Genomic DNA, 12,417 nt, shown 5'->3' on the forward strand with positions numbered 1-12,417 from the left:
TCATTGTTCCAATAGTTAAACTCCATCCTAATCTGCACATGTACATGAATTTTCATGTTCTATAATTTTGCTGTCATTTATATCCTCCAAACCCTTTAATTCCTACCTGAAGAAATCCTCTTCATCCTTCACACATTTCCACCTCTGTGGAGCCTTCTCTGATTCTCCTAGTCGTAATGAACCTTTTCTTCCAGTTTTGGGTTTTTTCTCGGGCCCAACTCTGTCTTCTTATTCACATGCATGTCTCATTCATTAATTCAACAATTAGGCAGTGCCCATTGGTGCCAGGCACTGGGGACACCGTGTGCTCTCACAGAACCTACAAACCCAGAGTTGAGTGGACTTCACATCCTTCATTGGACTGGGAGCTTCTTGGAGACAGGAACTGGGTCTGCAAGGGACTAGGTCAGGGATTGGCACCAAAAGGTACTCAGAAGTTAGTTAAATTGAAACTCAACGCCAGTGACTTTGAGAAAATTGAATTAGAGTTTAAAAAAAGGTTAAATGTTAACAGAGCTAGAAGGCCAGGACTCCCCAGGAGGGCTCTGTGGTTCTGAAATCTGGCACGGAAGCCAGAGATGTCCACAGTCCCCTGGTGGACCGGGCCGGTGGCGTGGGGACCGCACTGTCCTCCTCTAGGATGAATTTGGAAGTTTGACGCAGGATCATCTGGGTGTATATCACACATTCCAGCCAGAAGTGTTTTATTCTTTTTGCTTTGAGAAGACCATAGAGGCAAGCAGGTTGTTTCAAAGGCCCAGAAAAGAGTTACTAGTCAAAGGTCAAGCTGGTCAGGTTAAAGTTGCATTGTCTAGTTGGCACATAAGAAAAGCATGATTCATGTGATTATCATTCCCAGTGCAGGGTGACTTGACATTATTTGACACTCAAATAAAAACATCATTTGAATTTTTACTGGGAATTCTCATCCAAACTGTGTCAGTGATGTAATAAAATAGAATGACTGGTTTGTCAAAGTAAATTGAGTTCTGATCACACATAAGCATGTCTTGGAAACTATATCTCAGAAAACAGATATTCTGAAACATGACAGCAGCAGGGGGCGCTGCTGGGGTTAGAGGCAGGTAGCACCTTATTTATAGACTTGTATACTATATTGTTCACTCCAGTCATCTCACTATTACCTATGGAGAAAGGCTCCAAGATAGTGAAAAACGAGTCTTGGCGTTTTCTTTGCCCCTCTCTATTTTCTTTAGTAGAATACAATTCTGAAGAAAAAAAAAAATTAAACAGCATCCAGTCACTCAGCTGCCATCTAATGAAAGAACCACTATTTCCCCCAACCTTGCTGCATAGTAGGCTATAGTATAAAATCCCACCTTCTACCACCTCCTCAAGTTTCGATGGAGAAATTGATTCAGTGAGTTGCAATTCATCCTGGGGGTGGAGCGTCAGAAATCAAGTTGCTTTTCCTGAGGGGGAACCCCGGTCTTGGCGCTCCCTGTAGATCAAAGAGATGCTGGGAAATTTGGGGTGTCATTGATGGATGAGACTGGTCTCCCCATCCCTTCAACCGATGACTGCAACCAGGTCCCTTTAAGAGACTAGGAACCCGCAGGGCGTCGGAGACCGAGCGGATAGGCTTCCCTGCTCCTCCCCTGTCCCCGCGCGGCAAATGGTTTGCGCCGGCCTATATTTACCCGAGATCTTCCTCTCGGACGGCAAGGATGTGAGGCTGGCGAGCCGGCCAGCGCTCCCAGTACCCGAGGGGTCGCTCAGCAAAGGCGGGTAGCAGACGGAGGAGAGACCGGGAGCGGAGTTGGACACTCCCCGGAGGGAAGACATGAGGTAGCGACCATTCCCGGAGCCCACCATGCGCGCGCCCCGCCTGCGGAGCCCCGCGCTGCCCCGGCGGAGCCAGCCCGGACGGTGAGCCGGCCGAGCCCGATCCCCCGCACCCGGTTGGAGCCAAGATGCAGTGAGAGCCAAGAGCCGGACTGCTGCGCCGGGCCCGCCGCGGCCAGCTGGACCCGCCATCCCACCGCAGTTGGGGGCAAAGCGACTGATTCTGGGACCAGCCCGGCGGAGGGGCAGCCTGCCTCCAGCACCCCGTGGGGGTGGGGAGCACCGGCCCCCGGCCTTACTCGCTGTTGCTGCTGCTGAGTTTCCGAGGTTGCTGGCCCCAGCCTTGGGAACTGTGTCAGTGAGAGGGGGCCCTTTCCAGCTTCGCCGAGGAGTTCCTGCGTTATTCTCCAACCATCTCGGCTGCTTTGACTTGGGGTCCCTCTTATTATTTATTTGCAGGCGCACCTCCCTCTCTCTCTCTCTCTCTCTCTCTCTCTCTCTCTCTCTCTCTCTCTCTCTCTCTCTCTCTCTCATTTAACATTTCACTCTCATTCGGTCTTTTTTTCTCATTTTGCTTCCCAAAGACTGCCTCCTTCTTTGCCCAGCCTGGGGTCTTTGCGTTTTTCCACACTCGCAACTGAATAATTTTTTTCTCCTTAAAAAAAAAAAAAAAATCTGCCCCTGGCTCCTGCAGGGTTCTCTAGCACTACAACCCCTACCACCGGACCACTTCCAGCAGAGTTTTAATTTTCGATCTTGCCCAGGGCCGAGCCCGGCCTAGGCGGGTGGTGGCTCCGCTGGGCTCGCCCTCAGCGCTCGGCCGCCGCCGCCCAGCTGCGCGGGGGCGCCCTCCGGAGATGCTGCCGTGGAAGAAACACAAGTTCGAGCTGCTCGCCGAGGCGCCGCCGAGGCAGGCGTCCAAGCCCAAGGGCTACGCGGTGAGCCTGCACTACTCGGCGCTCAGCTCGCTGGCGCGGGCGTGCCCCGAGGGCGCGCTCAGCCGGGTGGGCAGCATGTTCCGCTCCAAGCGCAAGAAGCTGCACATCACCAGCGAGGACCCCACGTACACCGTGCTCTACCTGGGCAACGCCACCACCATCCAGGCGCGCGGCGACGGCTGCACCGACCTCGCGGTGGGCAAGATCTGGAGCAAGAGCGAGGCGGGCCGCCAGGGCACCAAAATGAAGCTGACGGTGAGCGCGCAGGGCATCCGCATGGTGCACGCCGAGGAGCGCGCGCTGCGCCGCCCGGGCCACCTCTACCTGCTGCACCGCGTCACCTACTGCGTGGCGGACGCGCGGCTGCCCAAGGTCTTCGCCTGGGTGTACCGGCACGAGCTCAAGCACAAGGCGGTGATGCTGCGCTGCCACGCGGTGCTGGTGTCCAAGCCCGAGAAGGCGCAGGCCATGGCCCTGTTGCTCTACCAGACGTCGGCCAACGCGCTGGCGGAGTTTAAACGGCTCAAGCGGCGGGACGACGCGCGCCACCAGCAGCAGGAGCTGGTGGGCGCGCACACCATCCCGCTGGTGCCCCTGCGCAAGCTGCTCCTGCACGGGCCCTGCTGCTACAAGCCGCCGGTGGAGCGCAGCCGCAGCGCGCCCAAGCTCGGCTCCATCACGGAGGACCTGGTCGGCGAACAGCAGGAGGAGGAGGAGGAGGAGCTGCAGGAGGAAGAGGAGCATCCCGAGAACTGCCTGGAGGAGGAGGAGGAGGATCGTGCCAGGCAGAGGGATCCGGCGGAGGAAGAGGCCGCCGAGGCGCTGGTGGTGGCCATGCACTTGGAATGCGGGGACTTGCTGGACACGTTGGAGAGCGGCCGGGAGGAGGCGCTGGCGGGCAGCGGGGTCTCCTTGGGTCCCGGGGCTGGGCCGCCGCCGCCTTTGCTGCTGGGTGGCTCCTCCGACGTGAAGGCCGAGCTGTCGCAGCTCATTAACGACCTGGGCGAGCTCAGCTTCGGCAACGACGTGCGGAGCCTGCAGGCTGACCTGCGGGTGACGCGCCTGCTGTCTGGTGAGAGCACCGGCAGCGAGAGCTCCATAGAAGGCGGGGGCCCAGATGCCACCTCTGCCCCCGCCGCCGGGGACCCGTCTGGCCCTACGGACTGCGTTAGCCCAGACGAGCCGCGCTCGGGCTAAGCTCCCCGCCGCAACCTTCTGCGCACGCCCCGGCGCCCCACTGTGACTCCCTAACAGCCTCCTCGACAGCTCCCTACCTAGCCCTGACCCCCCTGCTTGCGTCCAGGAAAGGGAAAAATGGGACACTGAAGGCCCAGAGTTCCTGCTCCTCTCCCTGAACACATTTGGCTCTGGTTTAAGTGGAGCTCAGGTTGCCAATGGAGATACGGCTGGATGTGTGGGGATGGGGTGGTGAAACCCTAAAAGGAACGAGAGAGGCAGCCCCTTGGGGTCAGGGGTGAGGGAACTGCCCGCTGAACTTAGCAAAAGTCCCGCAGGCAGGCGTCAGGTGCCCGCCGGCCAGTTTCCTGTTTGTGGGGCAGTTGGGGCCTCCGGAGGAGGGGTTAACTTCCTCCCCACCCCTCAACTGGGAGCAGCCTAGCATTGTCATTGGCATATCATTGAACAGAAAAAGGAATTGACTCTCACAATGTTTGGGGCTGTTTTTGTGCCGCCTCTTTGCCTCCAGTCTTGGTGGAGAGCTTGGGTTGTTTACCTCAGACTAAGACCCTTGAAATTCTGCCAAATTCCTCAAATATTTGTTTGGGGAGGGGAGGGGGAAAGGAGAGGAAAATGAAAGAAAGTTGCATTTTGTTTACAGTTAAAGACATCTAATATCTTAAAAAAAAAAAGGAGTTTTCCTTTAGAAACACACACACACACCTTCATCCTGCTCAAAAGATCTCACTCCATGATACTGTGTAAAATATTTTTGCACTGTTGTGAAGTATTTTTGACATCTTTTTATGTACATAACTGTTCTCGGAGCTGGATGTTTATATATCTTTTGCTGTGCAAAAGGGACATGTAAAATGTTGTTCAGTTGTATATACAGAAACGTGTATAAAACATTTTGTTATTTTTGAAGAGTAGCACTGCTCTGGTTCTGTTTGCCCGCCAGTGGGAAGAGAATAAAGAGGAAAATTGAACAGAACAGGTGAGCGTCTGCTGCTGCTGAGCGTGCTTGGGGGGAGGGGGAGGGGGAGGAGAGGGTGTGTCCGTCCACAGGATGGTGTCAGCAGACAGTGTTTGGCCTCTGCCTTTGGCCTCTGCCTTGCTTGAAGGTGGTTAGGGGAGGGAGACCCACTTTATCCAAAGCCTGGGGCCTCTCTGGCCCTTTGCCACGCTGGGTACTGCGGCTGGGGACAGCCCTCTCAAGTCCATCCCATTTTCTTCATTCACTAACTTGTGGGAGTGTGGGTTTTCTCCGGTCTCTGGGAGTTAATTCTTGGAGATTCAGGGTGAGGTCTGTTCCTCACTCTCAGACCCGCGAGGTTATTTAGGGAGGAGTGACTTCCCACATCTTGTGAGGTTTTACCACCTCCTCTTGAGGCTCATGCTAATGATCAAGTGTGAAGCATACAGTATAATCTTTTCCTTTACAAGCAGCTCAGGGAGTTTTAAAGATGAACTGGAGACCCAAAGGAGGAGATTTCTGAGAAGTGGGAAGAACTTTTTTATTTTTTATTTTTTTTCTGGGAGGAAAAGCAAGGATAGAGGAAAGTTAGTTAAGTTCCGAAGATGGCACCAGTGAGGAAAGATGCAGGTGGGGTGGGCAGGGAGGCAGGTGGAAGACCCTGCTACCACCCAGCATGACCTAGTGGGGGAAGGGTGTGGCTGTCAAGGCAGAGAAGAGCTGTTAGAGCTCGGTGTGTGTGTGTGTGTGTGTGTGTGTGTGTGTGTGTGTGTGTTTTAGGGCATTCATGCTTTCTGTTTGTTTCTGTTGTAAATTCCAAACAGATGTCTCTAATTTGGCTACACCCCCGCCAGCTAGAATTTGTAGTAAGATGCTGCCAAAGCTGTGCTTTCTGCAAATTGTTTTTTCCCTTTGCCCCTTTTGTATTGCAGACATGGATGGCACCCCAGGCCTCCCCTGGTGTCCTGAGGCCACTTTGCTTTGTTTTCATCATAAACACGTTCTGAGCAACTAGACCCAGAGCTTTTAAGGAGTCTGGAGTTCACTGGAACCACTGAGGAATGGAGGATGGGAGATTTTTCTTCCTAATTAACGGGAGTGGTTCAGGCATAAGACTATCTTTAGAAAAGCAAAGCAAAGCGTGGGTGGGAAATAATAGCAAAAATATTCAGAGTCATTTCTGAAGGGCATTAGGACAAGGTCCAGGCCTTTGAACCTACCACTCACCATGTTTTGGTTTGGTTGAGAGTCCCTGTCCCTCTCTTTGAATACCTCAGATACACATCACTGAATGACATTTAAAACCCTCCAGCTTGAGAGAGGTCAGGAAAGTCAAATCTACCCAGACATCCACAACGCGGGCCCTCCACTCTGTTCTCACCTGACCAGCAGACAGCTGTGTGGGCCACCACTCTCTTGCATGACTAGATTTCACATTTCCAATAATCTCCACACGTTGCCAAGTTCCTTTGCTGTTTAAAATTGATGAGAGCATTCAGGAAGGTGGGGGATCATATGGATACTACTTAGAGGTGGGACAGGGTCTACTTGTCTTCATTCTTGACCAACTATGTGTCCCATGAGGATGCTAAGGCTGGCTTTCATCTGTAGGGTGATTGGTCAAAAGTTCAGACAAATGACATTTAAACCAATACCGCCAATAAATATAAGGCAACTGTCTGGTTTTTCCTATTGTCTGATTTATAAATAAGGAAGGGGGTGTAGGGATTGAGGAAGGAGGAAGAAGAAAATAAGCCGACTGCAAAAGAACCAGCTCCCTCCCGCCCTCCCTCTCCCCTCCTGGGGCCCTCCTCTTCCTCCTCCCTCCCCTCTACTTTTGGCTTTTATCCTCACTGCACCCTAGGGCGCTGCTGCTGTAATTCTAGAAGAGATGTGAAGGTGATACATGATTCACTCTTCTTACTTCTCAGTCTTCCAGGGATGATATCACCAGCGTAAGAAGAGATGTTTTAAATGAAAAAAAAAGAAAAAGAAAAAAGAAAAAAAGAAAAACAAAAAAAAACTGAAAACTAATTTGCTCCTGATAATCAGAGGGAAAAGAGTGGCCTGACAAAAGCAAAACTAAGTACAGTTGAAATGCACGTGCCAGAAAGCACCTGAGGTCTGTCTGGTTTGCTCATCAAAGTCAGCTTTTCCTCCTTGCAAGGTGAGACTTGTATTTCTCCGTTGAGTAACCTGATGGCTCTTTACACGCAGCGAGACACTTTCCACAGTCTCCCCAGACTAAGCAGTCCTCCGGGCCCAGCAATGCAGCTCCGACTTTCTGCAGCAAGAGAGACTGCTGCAGGGTGGCAGCGTGAGTCTACGCATCAACTTCTCTTGTTCGTTTGTACAGTTTGTTGCGTGTTGAGGGGGAAAGAGGGAGGAGTAAGACTGTAAAATAAACAATAGTGTTACCCTCTCAACTACTACAGTTTCAAAGCGCACCCATTCCCCTTCCCACCCCACGCACTCCTTAAAGAAAACATCCCTCTCACTGCCCTACCATCAGCAGAACAGTAGATTTTAAGCCAAGTAGAAAGGCTCTGTTGTACTAAGAAAGCATGATCTCCTCCTCCGAGGGACAGGGTTGCTTTTAATGGTTCTGCTTGTGAAAGAGAGAACTGGCTGTGGAATCCATTCCTGGCACCACACTGGAGAATAAAGAACCTCATGGGAGTCACCAAGGATCACGAGAAACACAAAAATTCTATTAGGAGCAAGTTGCCCTCGTTTCTAACAGGATTTAGTAACTTAATAAGCAGAACTCTTTCCTCTGTGTGGCGTGCATCAGTAGCCCCAGCATCTGCTGGTAAGTGATGCATGACAGAGCTCGAAGTGTGTGTGGACTGCTGGGGCGAGGAGCCATGTTGACATTTGGGGAACTACTCAGGGCTCCCGGAGGCCAGGGGGTGCTAGAGCCAGGGTGCTCTGTAAAGTAGGTACCAGCCCCTTCGGCAACATGGCCATGTCTGGATCGGTTTCACTCTTAGCTGGGGCCCTTTCTGCTCCTGCTGGCTCATCCATGTCCACAGGCCACAGTGTGCCTTGGACAAACCCTCACCACCAGCTCTTAGGGGACCCAATTTGAACAGCCTTAATGCCTCACCACCATTTTATTTTGGTGGTTTGAATGGCTACGTGGGCCTGCAGGTTGGCACTGGTTCCTTCCTCTCTTAGGGCTGCTCAGTGGCATCAGCAAAGGTCCTTGTTTCCAACCTCCATGGAGAGTGGCCCTTCTGATGGTTTCCTCTCCTGCATCTCCTCTTTATTTCTCTCCTAGGCCACTCCCTCCTGTAACACATCATTCTCCTCTGGCTTTTATTACCCAGCTGCCCACCTGATTCTGGCTTTGCACGTCTCTTCCTTCCCACAAACCTAACTCAGACCTTAAATCACCTCAAAGAAAAGAAAACCCAAATTTAAAGGGAAAAACACACCAAGTAAACATTTATCAGGCGGCACCACTCTTGCAATTCCAGGGCATACTCTGGCCCTGCCCGAATGTAGAGATGAACAAACTGAAGCAAAGAAGGATGATGTTCTGCTGAAAAACAGATCAAGACCCAGGGGTCTAAACTCTTAAATCCATGCTCTTTTCACATTCCTCCGGTTTTTACGACATATAACCAGATCTTTAGCTTTGTGATGGCAGAAATTGACACCACACTGAAGATACATTTTTCTTTATTTTCCCACTTCACATATGATAAATGCTTGATGATAAATATTTGTGCTGCCATCCATCAATGTGCCACTCCCACCACCCAGTGTGAATGAGTATCTACTCGCTGCACCATGCTAGAGGTAGAAAAGTCAGGTGTCTGTCTTCCTGGGAGGAACGCTCCTGATGGGTAGGTGGCAGCCCCCAGAGGAACATGGTCTCCTCTTGCTTCCACCCATGAGATCTAGTCTGGTAAGACCTCACCCTAGAAGAGCAGGTCTATTTTAAGGTTGAGGGAGCTCTCCCCATTGCATCATCAATATTATTAATCATCTCTATCCTTCCTGGTTGGCTGAGTTACCCAAGGATGGGCATATGTTTTTAGGCATCTCTGACTCAGCAAACTTAACACAGAGGCTGGTGTGTAGTAGGGGTTCAGGAAATGCTAAGAAAGGAATAAGGAAGTGGTTCCACTTCAGGCTAGGAGAATAGTCTGATAAAGCTCAAACCCATCACCCAAATGGAGAAGCCAAGATGTTAGAGAGCAGAGAAGACTGGGATTCAATTGACTCCTCAACTCGACATAAGGTAGATTCAATTCCCAAGGTTTTTCTTGGAATTTCTTTGAACTTCTGAGGGAGGGGTGGTTCTAGTTTGAAGAAGGAAGATTTACTTGAAATTGGCTTTGAATGGCATTGGAGTCCCATCCCTGCTCATTTCAGTTCCAAGGTTATTGTCAAGTTTCTCTAATTTGAGCCAAATGAAGAGAGAAAACCTGCCAGGAGAACCTTGGTTTTAAGGCCTTCTCTTCGATAGCCTTAGGATTCTGATAGCTAAAATGGGTGGGTTGGGTTAGTTAATAGCAAGACAATCAGCACAAATAGTTTTAAAAATATGTTTTTATTGATTTCAGAGAGAGAAAGGTAGAAAATAGAGAGATAGAAACATTGTTGAGAAACATTGATGGGTTGCCTCCTGCATGCCTCCTACTGGGGATCAACCATGAAACCCAGGCATGCTACCTGACTGGGAATTGAATGGGTGACCTTTCAGTGCATTGGAGGATGCTCAACCAACTGAGCCACACCAGCTGGGCATCAGCACACTTGTTTTGAACTGAAGAAGGAGCAAAGGTTAAGGTCAAATGTGTTTCTGCCTTCTTCCATCCCCTAGTAGGGCAGAACAGAAGAAACCTCTGACCCTGGGCTAGAAACTGTCTGGGGCAATGGAGACAGAGTTCATCTTTAGGACCTGCTATGGCCTGGACTAATCACCAGAGTCTAATTTGGAGATGACATTCCTTTGCCCAACCCAGAGCAGTAGTTGCCTGTGAGGAACCTCTTTCACTACCTCAAAACTTGAGACCATGGTAGATCTTTACATGGGGATTGACACTGAAATTAAGGGCCAAGTTAGGGCCCAAATTATGACTTACCTAAGATCATTCAGCAAGTTGGGGCCAGAACGCAGGTCTCCTGACTCTAAGTCCTATCTTTTTCCCCTTGTATCTTTGCTTTGGGATAACTTAGTTTAGAAGCAACCCAGATCTATCCTAGGGAATGTGGAAGAGCCCAAGTGTCCGATCAAAAGCCATGCGGGCACCTGGCAGCAGGTGTTTTGTTTTCCTAACAACAGAGCCAGAACCCACCTTTACCAAGTCAGAGAATAAAAGGGAATTGATAACATGGGGTAGCTTCCCCATCAACCCTTGCAGCAGGCTGGGAGCCACTCCAATTCTGGATTTTTCTCCTAGTAGAATTTGTTCTTAGTTGCTTGTTCCTTCTCTTGGTTCCAGGATTAGCCAACAATGGCTCAAGAGGTCACCAGCTCTAACGTCTTTGACTCTTTCTCTCCCCAAGAGCCAGAGCTAGTGGTTCTCCAGTCTAGTCTTTTCTTTCTTTTTTAAAAAAATATTTTTTATTGATTTTTTTTATAGAGAGGAAGAGAGAGGGATAGCGAGTTAGAAACATCGATGAGAGAGAGAAACATCAATCAGCTGCCTCCTGCCCCCCCCCCCCCCCCAACTGGGGATGTGCCTGCAATCAAAGTACATGCCCTTGACTGGAATCAAACCTGGGACCCCTCAGTTCACAGGCCAACGCTCTATCCACTGAGCCAAACCGGTTTTAGCTAGTCCTTTCTTTTTACAGATGAGGAAACTGAGGCCTAGAATGGACATTTTATAAGGGACTCTTGAATATTAAAAGGATTTGAGGTATAAAAGGCCAAATTAAAAAGGTATTTCAAGCAACATGAAGCTAGAGTAGGCAAGAAGAAATATTTTGGTTCAAGGAGCACCCCTCCTAGCATCATAATTTATATTCCTATAGGTTCAGTCTTGTAGTTGAACTCTTAACAGAGAAAGAGAAAGTGATGTTTCTAAGGTGACATGAGTTCGTAGGGATGGGAATGGGTAGGTGGGTAGGGCCACTGGATCCTGTATCAGCACACTCTCAGTTCTATGCTGCAGTTCAGGGCTTGCAAATGAACCCCAGGCACCATCTGCAGATTTACAAAACCATCACTAGTTCCTTACCCACAGCTGCTGTCTGTGCTCCTCCAAGGCTTCCTCTGCAGATAAACTTGTCTTGGCCGTTGCATGCCATCTTGCCTTCAGTGTCCCTGATTCCCAGGGAACACTGCTCACCACCTGATTTCCAATGGAGAAGCTCATCTCTGTAAAGCAGCACCACGTGATTAGGTGTTCCTGTTTGTGCCTGGACCAAACCATGCTGCTTGTCCGAACAAGATGTACAGACACATCAAGGTGTGTGGGGCCTTTCCTCTTACATAGGCAGCAGCTATTACAGAGGAAGGAACCTCATAGAGTCCATGGCTAGTCAGACCCTTTTGGGTAGGTTCACACTGACGAAGTCAAAACAAGTTTCTATCTTGTATTCTATCTCTGCCTTACCATTCCTTTGACCCAGATCTTAGCAAATAACCAATATTAACTCAAATATGGGATTGAGGGGCTAGGGTGGGCTGAGGAGCAGTGTTCTCGTGGGCAAGACTACAAGGCATAATTGAAAGGAAACTGGACTTGAGATCCGGGTGTAGCCATGATTTTCTCAGACTCAACTCTGAATTGAGTGACCTTGGGCAAGTTTCCCTTTGGGGATAGTTCTTTCTGTGAAATGGAGATATGGTAGTAATATTTAACCAAACTACTTCTCAGCTGGTTTGGAGGCTCAAAAATCTAAATATTGGACGAGTAAGTGCTTTATACAGTGCAGTACAGGAAAGGAGTGGCTGCTGCTGGAATATTCAGATTGAAATAACACAGTTGGGATGAGTGAGCCTCCCTAGGGCTCCCTGACAGGGCGAATGTGTACTGGGCTGGGACATTTTCCATGAAACATATTCCAGGACCCAAGGAGGGAAAACAGACAAACACGAGGAAGTCATCTATTAAATATTGGAAGCAGTAGGTGGGTATTTAAATGGCAGGCTTCATGTGGAAAGATTATGGACTAATTTTCTGTCTGAAGCTCTAGATATCCACATGTACAGTGTGCCTCCATCTCCAGCCCAATCACTTCTATCGGCTGTGGCAGTTGCCTGTACTCTATTGCTGGGTTTTTATTTGTTCCCTGCAATGGGATTCATTTTATCAGTATGTGATTGTCAGCCCACATCAATATCTCTAGTGTGATTAGTATTCTACACTCATACATACAGGCAAACACACACACACACACACACACACACACACACAACTTTCCAATACTTTCCATACATATTTGCAATTATGATTTCATTTACCTCTCAAATAGATGTTCCTGAAATGGACACGATCCTCCTAAAGTAATCCTTTAGACTATTTTCTAGAAATGGAGGTTCTGAGGTTTTCCTTG

The 12,417-nt window shown here is 49.7% G+C and overlaps 1 protein-coding gene across 1 annotated transcript; it reads left to right on the plus strand.

Annotated features, from left to right (window-relative positions):
- Positions 1–1,670: 1,670 nt before the first annotated feature.
- Positions 1,671–4,914, plus strand: FAM43A (family with sequence similarity 43 member A). Its single transcript, XM_036443978.2, has one exon. The coding sequence runs from the start codon at positions 2,664–2,666 to the stop codon at positions 3,939–3,941; it is 1,278 nt and encodes a 425-aa protein (XP_036299871.1). The 5' UTR covers positions 1,671–2,663; the 3' UTR covers positions 3,942–4,914.
- The last annotated feature ends 7,503 nt before the right edge of the window (positions 4,915–12,417 follow it).

The sequence above is a fragment of the Pipistrellus kuhlii genome, unplaced genomic scaffold (genome assembly GCF_014108245.1).
Source record: "Pipistrellus kuhlii isolate mPipKuh1 unplaced genomic scaffold, mPipKuh1.p scaffold_m20_p_2, whole genome shotgun sequence".
Lineage (NCBI taxonomy): Eukaryota > Metazoa > Chordata > Mammalia > Chiroptera > Vespertilionidae > Pipistrellus > Pipistrellus kuhlii.

Coding starts and splice junctions, on each gene's coding strand:
- FAM43A (XM_036443978.2), top strand. CDS start 2,664: ATGCTGCCGTGGAAGAAACACAAGTTCGAGCTGCTCGCCGAGGCGCCG.